We start from the raw sequence: 13306 nt of genomic DNA, 5'->3' as shown, positions 1-13306 counted from the left end.
TAGCCCTCTACCAATTGAGCCACAGGTCCACTTCTGCGGCTTTTTCTTTTTATGTGGTGCTGAGGAATCGAACTCGTGAGGCCTCGTGCATACAAGGCAAGCACTCTACCCCTGAGCCACCTTCCCAGCCCTCATTTAACTTTTTGAAAGTAAGAAAATGGTGTCCTTACTGGTATTTATTTGACCAGGGAACCCCTGTAAATACATTTTTCTTTTAGTTTTCCTACTCATTTCAAGACTTTCTCATTTTTTTTCTTCTGAGGTCAGTATTTGTACCGTTGACTTCTCCAGTAAAAACTTACCAAAGACCTTTAGGTTTTAAGGCCAGCCCAGGTAGACAAATATGAGAGATTCTCCAATTAACCACCAAAAATCTGGACATGGAGTTGTGGCGTCGTTGCTTCTCAGGGTAGCCGCAAAGACCTCCCTTCATCTCCATCTTTCACTGCGCAATTACAGCCCCCAGCGCACAAGACAAGACCCTGGGGCGCAGGCGTCCCTAGGCCCAACCCCCTTTAGGAATCTCGGACCCTATTGGCCCAAAACCTGAGGGTGGCCCGCCCAGGTCGCTGAAGCGGGGTTTGTCACGTGACTTTCGGAGGCGGGGTTGCGTCGGTGGTTTCTCAGCTGGCTTGTGAGGGCTAGCGTTGCTGGCCTGGGAGGCCCTTAAAGCGCCCTCTGAGCGGCCTGCCTCTAGCCGAGGCGTGCAAAAGGAGCTGCTCCTAGTTGACATCAGCTTTCCAAACTTCTCTTTCCTTGTCTTTCGAAAGCCGGGCCCTTTGGTCCACCGCCGCGGAGTCTGTGGCCGCCGGAAAGCTCAGATTCGAGAGTCCGGAGAGTAACCGGAAGTGCCCTCCCTAGGCGGCTCTGGCCGCTGCCCGGGTAAGCGCAGCGCTTGGGGCTGGAAGGGATGCGGCCTACAAAGCCTAGACACTTGTCTGGGTCGGGGTAGAAATGCGTGGCAGCACCCAAGACCCCCGGAAGAGAGTAGCTCAGTTCTCGGAGTCTGTAAGGACCTGGATCCGGCGCCCTGGGGATAGAGGACCTGACTGTAAGATGTCCAGTGGGAAGTTAAAAGGAGATATTTTAGTTCAGTGGATCCCAGAGATGATATTAATCTTCTAGGTAAAATAGAGCTTTCGTATATATTGGGAAGGGGGGGGACGACATTGAACAGAGCCTTCCTCAGTCTTCTATGAAGGGATTAGTTTTGTTACAGTGTAATCTATTTGCAGAACCATTTATTTAATGGTTTCATGCTAATTTTTCCCTGGGGGAGGGGTTCCTGTAGTAAGTATAATTTTGTATTATATACACTTATCACATGCACTAACTGTTTGTAGGCCAGGAATGGATTATTGGCTGCAGCAGTTGAGATAACACAAACAAAAGCAATTAGCTGAAGGAGAAAAATGAACACAAAACAAGGCTTAAGGCTTTGTTAGTTACATTTTGTCATCTAGAAGGGTTCTTGACGTTTTGTGTAGAGCAGATAAGGAATGAACTTTTTGCCAGGGAAACCATGTAAATAATGGTAGAAAGAGGTAAAGTATAAAGAATGCTAACAAGACTAAAGAGTAAATGGGACCAATATTTAAATGGCCAGCTGTAGAAAAACAAATGAACTCAACAAAATTGTCTTCCATATTACTGATTTTTTTTTTTCTTCTAGGAGAGGGAAGAATTGAGTGTTGTGATAGTTCTGGACTAGAGACCTTTTGACATCCAAAGTAAAAGAGTCAGTCTTCAGTTTCTTGTTATGGTAAGTGATATTCTAGGCTGTACATTTTTACAAAACTGTGGGTTTAGGGATAGGGATGCTATCAAAAGGAATGGGAGAAGATACATGGAAAACAGGAACAGTTCTTTGTTAGGCTCTTACACAGCAGTAATAAAACTGGACCCTATTCTACCAAAGTAAATATACTGTTTACTCTTTTTCAGTGAGCACATATATATTCACAGATAGGCTTGCAGCAATTGCTTGCTGATTGACACCCAAAGAAGGCAGTATGCCCAATGTGGAGTCAGGCTCTGAAGTCAGATGAATTTTTAAACCCTAGTTCTCTACCTAACTAGCTGTGCGTTTTTAGGTAAATTGATACCTGTCCTAAGTATCATGCTTTCTATTTTACAGCCTTCTTAGGAGGACTAAATAAGATAGTTTCTGTAATCAATGAAAAAAGAAGTGAGATGATAATCCGTAATAGTGATTATTATCTATAGTTACCATTAGTTGTTTTTCAGATAATGCTTAAAATGCTGATTTTGATTGTTCTATACATCCTTTAACTATAAAGATAACTGTGACATCTTAAATTCTATGGCTCATTTTAACAGGTTGGATTTTTATTGCCTGTTTATTCTGGTGCTCACTGACCTTACAAATGAAAAGAGAATACTAGTCGGGCGCTGGTGGCTCACGCCTGTAATCCTAGCTACTCAGGAGGCTGAGATCTGAGGATCACGGTTCAAAGCCAGCCCGGGCAGGAGAGACCGTGAGACTCCTAGCTCCAATAAAAACCACCAGAAAACCGGAAGTGGTGCTGTAGCTCAAGTGGTAGAGCGCTCGCCTTGAGCTGAAGAGCTGAGGGACAGCGCCCAGGCCCAGAGTTCAAGCCCCATGACCTACAAAAAAAAAAAAAATAAGAGAATACTAATCTCTTCCTAGAATGGGGTAAGAGAAGCATTATGGTGGAGAGTACCTTTGATCAAAAACTTAAAGGATTATATTTGGTTTTGTCAGATGGACCTGTTCAGGGCAACTGGCTTAGCATCATGTGTAACTACTGGAGATCTGAGGATAATTATGGCCAATTTCTTGTTTTAATATTTGTATTTTTGTTCATTCAAAAAATGTTAGGGACATTGGAGTCCTAATCCTAATAGATATTATATTTTTAGTAGGAGAGAAAAATGAGCATATGTAAATTTCATACCACATAGTTGGATACTGATGTGTTATTGGGGAGAAATTAACTTCCTTCATTTGCAATGTTTCCTTTGCAAAACTAGATAAGTTACGTGCTTCATGGAGTTACTATTATAAGTGACAACTTGGGGTAAAAGACAAAGTTCAATGCCTGCTCTCATGAGATGCTCAATAAGCAACAGGTTTTATTCTTAATTCTGTTGTCACATGCATAAAACCACGAATATATACTGAGCCTATCCTCTGTACTTGCCTGTTGTGCAAAGACTTGCTCATGTTTCTTTTAAAATAATTAGCCCCAGGCCTGGCACTTGAACTTGGGCCTGGGCTCTGTCTCTGAGCTTTTATGCTCAAGGCTAGTATTCTACCACTTTGAGCCACGGCACCATTTCTGACTTTTTGGTATTTACTTGGAGATAAAAATTTCACAGACTTTCCTGCACAGTTATTGGTTCATGGTTGTAATCCTAGTTACTCTGGAGGTTGAGATCTGAGTCTCTTAATTTCTTTTTGGCCAAAGGGCTAAATAAATTCTTACATAGCTTTAATTTTACTTTATTACACAAAATATAGCATTAAAAATCCTTGTGTATGTGTGTATGTGCGCACGCGTGTGCGCACACGTGCATGCCAGACTTGAGGTTTAAACTCAGGGCCAGGAAACAAATAGTTCCTGGCTTTTATTGCTCAAAGCCAGCACTCTACTACTTGAGCCACAGCTCCACTTCTGGCTTTTTGGTGGTTAAGTAGAGATAAGAGTCTCAGAGAGGGGCTGGGAAGGTAGCTCAGCGGTAGAGTGCATGCCTTGCAAGCATGAGGCCCTGGGTTCGATTCCTCAGCACCACATAAGCAGAAAAAGCCGGAAGTGGCGCTGTGGCTCCAGTGGTAGAGCGCTAGCCTTGAGCTGAAGAGCTGAGGGACAGCGCCCAGGCCCAGAGTTCAAGCCTCATGGTGGGCAAAAAAAAAAGAGTCTCAGAGACTTTCCTGCCCAGGCTGGCTACACCTTAAAATTTATGATTTTTTTTCCTGGAAATTATGTCAATTTATGAAATTTCCCTTTATACTTTTATAGCTACCTGGTACTCCATTACATTAGATATGCAAAGGTTATTCAATTATATCCTATGGTTTATTTAAACTACTACATTAAGTTTTTTCAGATATAAACCTGGTGAATAACTGTGCATTTGTGTTGTATGTTATTGGAAGTGTATATTCAGTCACAATGGGATTGCTGAGTCAAGTGTTAAAAGTATACTTATTATTGCTGAGTCAAGTGTTAAAAGTATTCTGTCCCCTCTGGACAGGTTGTACCAATTTGCATTTCCTCCAGCAACATGTGAATGTTTGCTTCCGTGTGTGTGTGTGTGTGTGTGTGTGTGTGTGTGTGTGTGTGTGTGTGTGTGTATGTATGTAGTCATTCCTTTGAATGTGTGTCAATTGGTTAAAAACAGTATTTCCGGTATTTTTTTTCTAGCCCTAGGTTTTTGTTTTTTTTTTTTTGGTTTATTTTTTTATTCACCATCTGGCCTCTGGGACAATTGTGAGGACTTGAATGGGAGAGGCATTTAATGTTTATGTAGATATTCTGAAATTCAAGACTCTTCCATTTCCAAGCATTTTGGGTAACGAGCCCATGCAAAACATAGAACACTTACGGACACTAAAAGTTTATGTCTTTTCTACAGTGATTTTAATTTTGAGAACTCTTTTCTTAGTTTTAGGAATATTAATGTTTTTACTTTGTCTCACAGATTTGGAGACACCAAATAAGAAAATAATGTGGATGATGCTGGAAACTGGTAAAAGTGAAGTTATGACTGAAAAGCTTGAAACAGATGTATCTTCCAGGTTCTTATCGAGAAAATGACTATGAAAGCAATGATGGGTCAAGAGGACCAGTGGAAAAGTCCCTAGGAGAGAGCCATAGAAAATGTACACTTCAGAAGAGAGATATAATCAGAGAACTCCAAAAAGGAAATTATATCATGTATGCCCTCAGAAGGGTAAAAAGATTTTTATTCATGTACATGAGATTACTCAAATAGATCATCAAATATACCAGTGCCTTGAACGTGAACAAAAATTTTGTGAAAACTTAGCACTTATTATGTGTGAAAGAATCCATACTGGGGAGAAACCTTATAGATGTGATATGTGTGAGAAAACCTTCGTCCAAAGCTCAGATCTTATTTCACACCAGAGGATCCACAATTATGAGAAACCTTACAAATGTAGCAAATGTGAGAAGAGCTTTTGGCACCATTTAGCCCTTTCAGGTCACCAGAGAACCCATGCAGGTAAAAAGTTCTATACATGTGACATTTGTGGCAAGAATTTTGGTCAGAGCTCGGATCTGCTTGTACACCAGCGAAGCCATACAGGCGAGAAACCGTATCTGTGTAGTGAGTGTGATAAGTGTTTCAGTCGCAGTACCAACCTCATAAGGCACCGAAGAACTCACACAGGTGAGAAACCATTTAAGTGTTTGGAGTGTGAAAAAGCTTTTAGTGGGAAATCTGATCTTATTAGCCACCAGAGAACTCACACTGGTGAAAGGCCCTACAAATGTAATAAGTGTGAGAAAAGTTATCGACACCGTTCAGCCTTCATTGTACATAAAAGAGTCCATACTGGGGAGAAGCCCTATAAGTGTGGTGCCTGTGAGAAATGCTTTGGCCAGAAGTCAGACCTCATTGTCCACCAGAGAGTCCACACAGGTGAGAAGCCGTATAAATGCTTGGAATGTATGAGAAGTTTTACTCGGAGTGCCAACCTAATTAGACACCAGGCCACTCACACTCATACTTTTAAATGCCTTGAATATGAAAAAAGTTTCAACTGTAGCTCAGACCTTATAGTACATCAGAGAATTCACATGGAAGAGAAACCACATCATCAATGGTCTACATGTGAGAGTGGCTTCCTCCTAGGTATGGACTTTGTTTCCCAACAGAAAATGAGAACTCAAACAGAGGAGCTATGTTACAAATACAGTGTATGTGAAAAAAGCTTCCACCAGAGCTCTGCCCTTCTTCAACATCAGACAGTACACATTGGCGAAAAGCCGTATGTCTGTAACATGGGTGAGACAGATCTTGAGCTCAGCCCACCACATGCATCTGAAGTGTCACAGATATCTTGACCAGAAAATAAGTTACACCACCATGCATACATATAAACACACACAAAATGCATTTACATGCCATAGAACTCAATAAGATGAAGATCTCTGGTGAATCTCAGACTTTCCTCAGCTCTCAGACTTCAGTGGGGACCAGAGAACTTGCACTTGTAGGAAGTGTCAGAAAGGCTTTACCTACAGAGCTGTCCTAACAACACCTTATCATTAGTCCAGTGAAACTCCAGAAATACTCTGAGTTTTGGAAAACCATTAGTCTGAGTTCAAACTTGATCACTCACAGAAAAATTCATACAGGTAGGGAACCCTGATTGTGTGTGTATGAGAGAGCTTTCTAGCAGTGCTCAGCCCTCCTCGTAAAAGAATTCATACCAGAAAACAAAATACCTTCAGTGTCAACAGTGCTTCAGACAGTATGTACATCTCATTGGACATCTGAAAACCCACCCTTAGGACAAAACCCAATCAATTTGGAAAAAGCTTCCAACAGAACTCTGACTTTGTTACCCATCAGAGAAGCCGTAATGGTGAAAAATTATATATTTGTCTTGAGTGTGACAAAAACATTTGTTGGAAAGCCTTACTTGTTTGTACCAAAAGAAAAAAATCTGAAGACCTTAGAAGTATCTGAAAGAGAAAAGCTTGTTAATGATCAGCTCTTGTGGTGGTACATCAGGGAACTCTAATAAGTGGGGGAAAAATCCATATACACTTTGAGTCTGAAAAAAGCTTTGCTAGAAACTCCTGTCTTACTTAATTGAGCCCCCAAAGAACCTGTTCTCTGGAAAAATTTGCTCCAGTGAGATCTAATTGTGGGTGAGAAATTATGTACATATTTGTATGAGAACTGTTCTCATAGTTGAACCATGTGATACAGATAACTTGAAATGCAGTCAGTATGGAAATAATTTTTCTTATACCCAGACACTTGTTCTGGAAGGAGTTAAGGCAGGTCAAAGTAGACCTGATGGGTTACTCAGGTAAAGATGCTTTTCTTTTATCTGAACCACTTAATGATTGTTTTACTTTCACTTTTTAAAATTCAATCATCCAGTAAAGGAAGGGACTGGAATCTTGTGATATAAGATATGGCATGTGTTACTGTTGGGGAAAAGGACTATCGATTTTGCTTCTTGGTTATTTCCTTTTTATTCTTGGCTACAGTAGGAATAGTGTATTGATAATAACATGGGACTCTTGCAGGCTGTGAAAAGAATGAATGAAAAGCTAGGAGTAGTTATAATAGGTCAGAACTATTCCAATGGTTTCCCCTTTTAGAATCAGTCTCATAAAACAGCAGAATACTCAGTTGTTTGTTTGTTTTTTTTATGTAGTATAGTTTGAGGCCTACTCCCAAATATTTTCTTTTCCCTAAGATGTCTTCCAAGTTATTATTGGTACTTGAGATATCAAACTAGAGAGATTTATTTCTTTGCAACTCAAAATACAAATTCCAGGATAAAGGTTATAGTGTTCATATGCAGACTTTTATGACTTGATTTATCATCTCTTTCAATGATTAGTACCCTCACTTGTCTCCTGTGAAATAAGGGAAATTTAACTATTAGCACAGAGAAAAGATGCATAATACATTATTAGTATCAGAGTAAGACTTTGAGCATCTTGACTCCAAAGATGGTGTCCTTTTCATTCCATTCTCCTGCTAATATTTATAGCAAATTAAGCCACATAATGACACATTTTTCATTTATTTCAGTTCTGCCAAGAAAAGAGAACAATACCCTTTAATCCCAGGGGAAGGATTGCAGTCACCACAATAATAAGGTATATATTTGGCTTGGAATAAGGATTCTAAGTGCTATAAGGGAAAAAAAGTTAGCAGATTCCCTGGAGTTGTAAGGATAAGCATATGACTCCAATTTAACAGTGTAATTATGGTTTTGAACATTCTCTAGAAATTTTGTAATCTGCGTGTGTAAATGGTTACTTCTGTTTTTTTTTTTCTTCCCTCAGATTAAAAGACATTTTAAAATACATTTCGGGTTCCTTTAGCATATGTGACTGTAGATGTGAATATATATTTTGTTGCTAGTCAGACTCTGATGGCTTTGATTTATCCAACATATACCTGAACTCCAGAGAAGAATTATTGGTATTTGGATTCATGGAGTTGGCTGCTGCTACCTTATATCTGGCTGTGAGCTTTGATCCTAATGATGTCATGATCATAATAATCTTAGGGTCAGTGGATATAGCTTATAATAATAGTAAATAATCTGATTCTAGGATTTCTTTTAGAACACAGGTACTGTAAGTTAATTTGATATGTTTCAATACTTTTTATAACTAGTTTATACCATGAAAAAATTGCCCATTGTTATAAATACAAGTTGTATTTTTTTCTTTAGTGAAAATTCATGCTTTATCATTCATATAAGTTATGACGATTGTTATACTTAAAAAGAATATTGGGTGTGTGGCATATTGGTAATGAAGATTAGCCTTATGGCTGTGTATTAATCACTAGAGAGACTTTAAATAAGGGGACAGTTGCTATCATTAGCAGGGCAATGATTTGCCCCTTCTTTCAACTAATTTTACTGATAATTGTCTCTAGTCTGTAAATTAACAATGAACCATCCCTCAAATGGAGAACTTTGGGGATATGAAACAGGTCTGAGTGCTTTTTAACCATGGAAGGAAAGGTATTGGTATTACTCATATAGCATAACCTGAGGTTGGAGAGGACCACTTGGGAGCCTGTAACTAAAGCTAGATGGTAACTTCTGGGATGGATGGAGGTTCCCTTGAAGCAGTGCCAACCTAAATCTACCTCAGGTAAGTAGTTAGAGTAACTTTTTCAAGATTCCGACCAAATGAGGTAAATTGTATTCAGTTGTACTCCTTATGCTTTAATATTTTTGTTTTCCTTTAATCCTTAAATAAACATTTGTTCTGAAAAGCTCCTTTTTTTTTGTCTCTGTTGTACTGTGAAAAAATAGCATTTCCCTATACCTGCATTAGAATAAAGCAGATGTTCATGTGATGCTTAGGCCCCATGATGTGGGTAATCATTGGACCATCTCTACAATTTCAGTTTGTCATACTGAAGCAAAGAGGACTGAAGACCTGAAATGTTGTCTAGACTTTTCTTTGGACATCAAATCCTTTTAGTGTGTTATATAACTAGTATAGAAAGGAGCAGAAGCTCAAACTGAGTATGTTTGGGGTTCTGAAATTCAGTAGCTAATAAAACATCTGTTTATGTGCATATCTGACATGTTCAAAATTAAGGAAGAATCTTAAGTTGCAGTTTCTAGTAAATTCTATACTTGGCTTCAATTCTTTTTTTTTTTGGGGGGTCCAGTTGTGGGGCCTGAACTCTGGGCCTGGGCGCTGTCCCTCAGCTCTTCAGCTCAAGGCTAGCGCTCTACCACTTGAGCCACAGCACCACTTCCAGCCTTTTTCTTTTTGCTTATGTGGTGCTGAGGAATCAAACCCAGGGCCTCATACATGCAAGGCAAGAGCTCTATCACTGAGCCACCTTCCCAACCCATCTCCTTATTTGTTGAGTTGGAGTCAAGGGAGGTGATATAAAAATGGTTGCACTAGCACACACAAATGCAAACACTCATGTTTTTCCCCAGTTAGTATGTATGTGCTTTGCTAGAAGACAGGTTCTAGGATTTTAAGTGGCGTCCACTGTGAGGAGAGAGGGACTTGTGACAGTTGGCTAGATGAAAAGAAGAGGAAGTGATAATTGCAAATCCTTCTGACATTCATACAATGGTATGGCTTATTAAATTCTGCAGCCCTAATGCTGCTTTTCCTATTTTAAAATAATATTACTTTCCAACATTGAGATGAGAAAGAATTCAATATTAGCCATTGGGCCAAGACCAGTGTATCATGCCTGTAATCCCAGCAACATGGAGGCAGATAGGCAAAAACATTAGCAAGACTGTGTCTTCAAGGACAAGCTTGAGTGTGTTGGTTCATACTATAAAGTATCAAGCTACTTGATACTTGATACTTGATTGTAATATGAGGTTGTCCCTGGGCAAAGTAAATGTGAGAGGTTGGGTGCCTGTGGCTCACGCCTGTAATCCTAGCTACTCAGGAGGCTGAGATCTGAGGATTGTGGCTTAAAGCCAGCCTGGGTGGAAAAGTCCCCTGTGACACATCTCCAGTTAGCCACTCAAAAACTAGCTATGGATCAAGCGGTAGAGCACTAGCCTTGAGCACAAAGAGGGCCAGGGACAGCGCTCATGTCAGGAGTTCAAGCCCCACAACTGAAAAATATGGGACCCTAACTGAAAAGCAAAAACTGAGGACATGGCTTATGTAGTTAAAGCACTTGTTAAGCAAGCACCAGGCCCCGAGTTCAAACCTCTGCTTCAAAGTGTGAAGAGTAAGATTTTTTTTCTTCTGGTACTGAGGCTTGAGTAGTTTATTGGAGAGAAGAGTCTCATGGACTTACTTGCCTGGTCTCTAAGACTAGTTTTAAGACTAGAGGGTTAAGATTCCTTGTTTCTTATTCAGTAGGTTTGGGTTGTGTGGATTCTACATCTTTAAGGAGTTCCTCAGTGAAGGTGATACTGGTCCTGGGGTTCTACTGGGGTCCTACAAATCATTGTACTACTTGGGAAATTCTGTGTACTATGAAAAAACCTGCTATGGGCTTTAAAAAATTATTAAGGAGTTGTGCCAAGGGGTTACAATTCCATAAGCCAGGTAATGACTACAGTGCTTCTTAGACAATGCCAGCCTTTCACTTTCTCCGATTACCCTCCTTCTGTCTCTATTCACAAGTTGCATAGTTAATCTTTTACAAGGTACATATAAAATATAACAACTGCATTTGTTGTGGGCTTTTATTTTTGGTGTCAGTCCTGGGGCTTGAACTCAGAACCTGAGCTCTGTCCTGGAACTCTTGTGCTGAAGGCTAGTGCTCTTACCACTTTAAGCTGCAGTTCCTCTTCCATCTTTTTTTTTTGGGGGGGGGGGGGTAGTTGATTGGAGATCATCTCACCTGGGCTGGCTTTAAACTGATCCTTAGATCTCAGTCTCCTGTGTAGCTAGGATTACAGGCATTAAGCCACTGGCTCCCAGCTGTTGGTATTTGTATTTGGTATTTCAGTGGAGAATTATGCTCATGAAAGCAGAGACATTAAAGATGTGTTAATGCTAAGCTGAGGATGTTGTCAGTGCACTATACAGCACTTGACTACCATGTCCAAGCCCCTGTGTTCAATCCCTAGAAAAACACATTTTAAGAATTGGCTCTCTAAGCCGGGCGCTGGTGGCTCACGCCTGTAATCCTAGCTACTCAGGAGGCTGAGACCTGAGGATCGCAGTTCAAAGCCAGCCCGGGCAGGAGAGACTGTGAGACTCCTATCTCCAATAAACCACCAGAAAACCGGAAGTGGCGCTGTAGCTCAAGTGGTAGAGCGCTTGCCTTGAGCTGAAGAGCTGAGGGACAGCGCCCAGGCCCAGAGTTCAAGCCCCACAACCGACAAAAAAAAAAAAAAAAAAAGAATTGGCTCTCTTCTAACTCCAATAAGGTCTGTGTCTCTCATAGGTCTTATGATCATACACACACACACACACAAATATACAAAGTTTGTACCAGTACTGGACTTGAACACAGGGCCTGGCTATTGAACACAGGGCTTTCCATTTTCACTCAAGGCTGGAGCTCTACCACTTGTGCCACAGCTCCACTTTCGGCTTTTCTTGTGGTTAATTATAAATAAGTGTCTCATGAACTTTCCTGCCTGGACTGGCTTGGAATCACAATCTTCAGGTCTCAGCCTCCTGACTAATTAGGATTTACAGGTGTGAGCCACCAACATCGTGGTACTATATATTTTTAATTATATTGAATGATTAACTTTCTGTAAGACAGATTTTTATGCCTGTTTACACATTCAAATTGTTGAGATAGATAGGTTTTGGTTTAAGCAAAACATCTACATATATATGATATTAAAATTATTTACTTTTTTGAGTGATTGAGGACATTCTTTAATTTTACAACAAAACGTGATAGGTGTTAGTCTTTAAAGGTTGGATTATAGTAGTGATCAAGGCTTTTACCCAGGTGTGATTTTGTGACATTTTGGTAATATTGTTCCACTGATACTTAGTTCTTCAGGGTGTTGAAACATTTCAGTATATAGTATCAAAAAACAGAACGCTCATTAATACCACACAGGATCATCAGTTGTCTAATGATTGTGAAGCTAGAAACTCATTAAATTTTCCAAATGCTAATTTTTCACTTGAAAACAACTAAAAAACTCAGCTTGAGCAGTTTGCAGCTCAAAAATCACCCAAGGCTGTGTGCTGGTAGCTCACACCAGTAATCTTAACTATTGTGGAGGGCATGATTTTAGGATTGTTATTTGAAGTCATTCCAGACAGAAATATCCATGAGACTTACCTCCAATTAACCAGCAAAAAGCTGGAAGTGGAGTTGTGGCTTAAGTGGTATGTCTTCAGCCTTGAGTTGTTCTGAGGTCAAGCCCCAGTACTGGTGTGTGTGTGTGTGTGTGTGTGTGTGTGTGTGTGTGTGTGTGTGTGTGTGTGTGTGTGTGTGTGTGTGTGTGTGTGTGTGTGTGTGTGTGTGTGTGTGTGTGTGTGTGTGTGTGGGCACGCACGCACACGTGCGCTCTCTCTCTCTCTCTCTCTCTCTCTCTCTCTCTCTCTCTCTCTCTCTCTCTCTCTCTCTCTCTCTCTCTCTCTCGCACACACACACAGAACTACCCACGACCTTTTCCTAGAAACAACTGTCTTATTTAAGTAGATAGTTGAAGTGCTTTAATTTCACTTTCCATTTGTTCACACAGGATCATAGATCGCCACCTAAGAATGGAGATTTAATAAAGAACATTATTTTTGATTGTTTTATCTGTGTGTGTATGTGTGTGTGTGTGTGTGTGTGTGTGTGTTTTGAGTGCATGACATTTAAGGACAAGGACAAGTAACAACTAGTACCACAAGATGTCGCTGCCTTCATCCACATGAAGCATTGGTAGTTTTAGCCATCCCTGTTTTCCGGGCACCATCAGCACTTTTCCCAGATAGTCCTGACTTTATAACATTTCCTTTTATCCTCCTGGAGAGTTTCTGAGATTATTGCTGGACTAGCATTCCAGGTGACAAGACTGGTGATGACGGGAACCCAGCAGGTGGGCTATATTTCCTCCTTAAGGACAGGCTTCCCAGCCCTCCCCAACTTGTTCCTGGGTGAATTTATCTCCTATAAA

General features: G+C 40.4%; 1 protein-coding gene across 3 annotated transcripts; it reads left to right on the top strand.

Annotated features, from left to right (window-relative positions):
- The first annotated feature begins 616 nt into the window (after nucleotides 1-616).
- Znf322 (zinc finger protein 322) lies at nucleotides 617-9081 on the top strand. 3 transcript variants are annotated; one of them, XM_042684380.1, is made up of 3 exons: nucleotides 617-882; nucleotides 1673-1762; nucleotides 4687-9081. In XM_042684380.1, exon 3 carries the CDS (start codon nucleotides 4866-4868, stop codon nucleotides 6075-6077), a length of 1212 nt encoding a protein of 403 aa, XP_042540314.1. In that variant the 5' UTR covers nucleotides 617-882; nucleotides 1673-1762; nucleotides 4687-4865; the 3' UTR covers nucleotides 6078-9081. The 3 variants fall into 3 exon arrangements, with proteins under 3 accessions (XP_042540314.1, XP_042540316.1, XP_042540315.1); XM_042684382.1 differs by lacking the exon at nucleotides 617-882 and adding an exon at nucleotides 929-1051; XM_042684381.1 differs by lacking the exon at nucleotides 617-882 and adding an exon at nucleotides 1056-1125.
- Nucleotides 9082-13306: the final 4225 nt, after the last annotated feature.

Source organism: Dipodomys spectabilis, unplaced genomic scaffold (genome assembly GCF_019054845.1).
Source record: "Dipodomys spectabilis isolate Male_0828 unplaced genomic scaffold, ASM1905484v1 ptg000085l, whole genome shotgun sequence".
NCBI classification, from domain to species: Eukaryota; Metazoa; Chordata; class Mammalia; order Rodentia; family Heteromyidae; genus Dipodomys; species Dipodomys spectabilis.
This window is presented reverse-complemented; position numbering and strand designations above follow the sequence as displayed.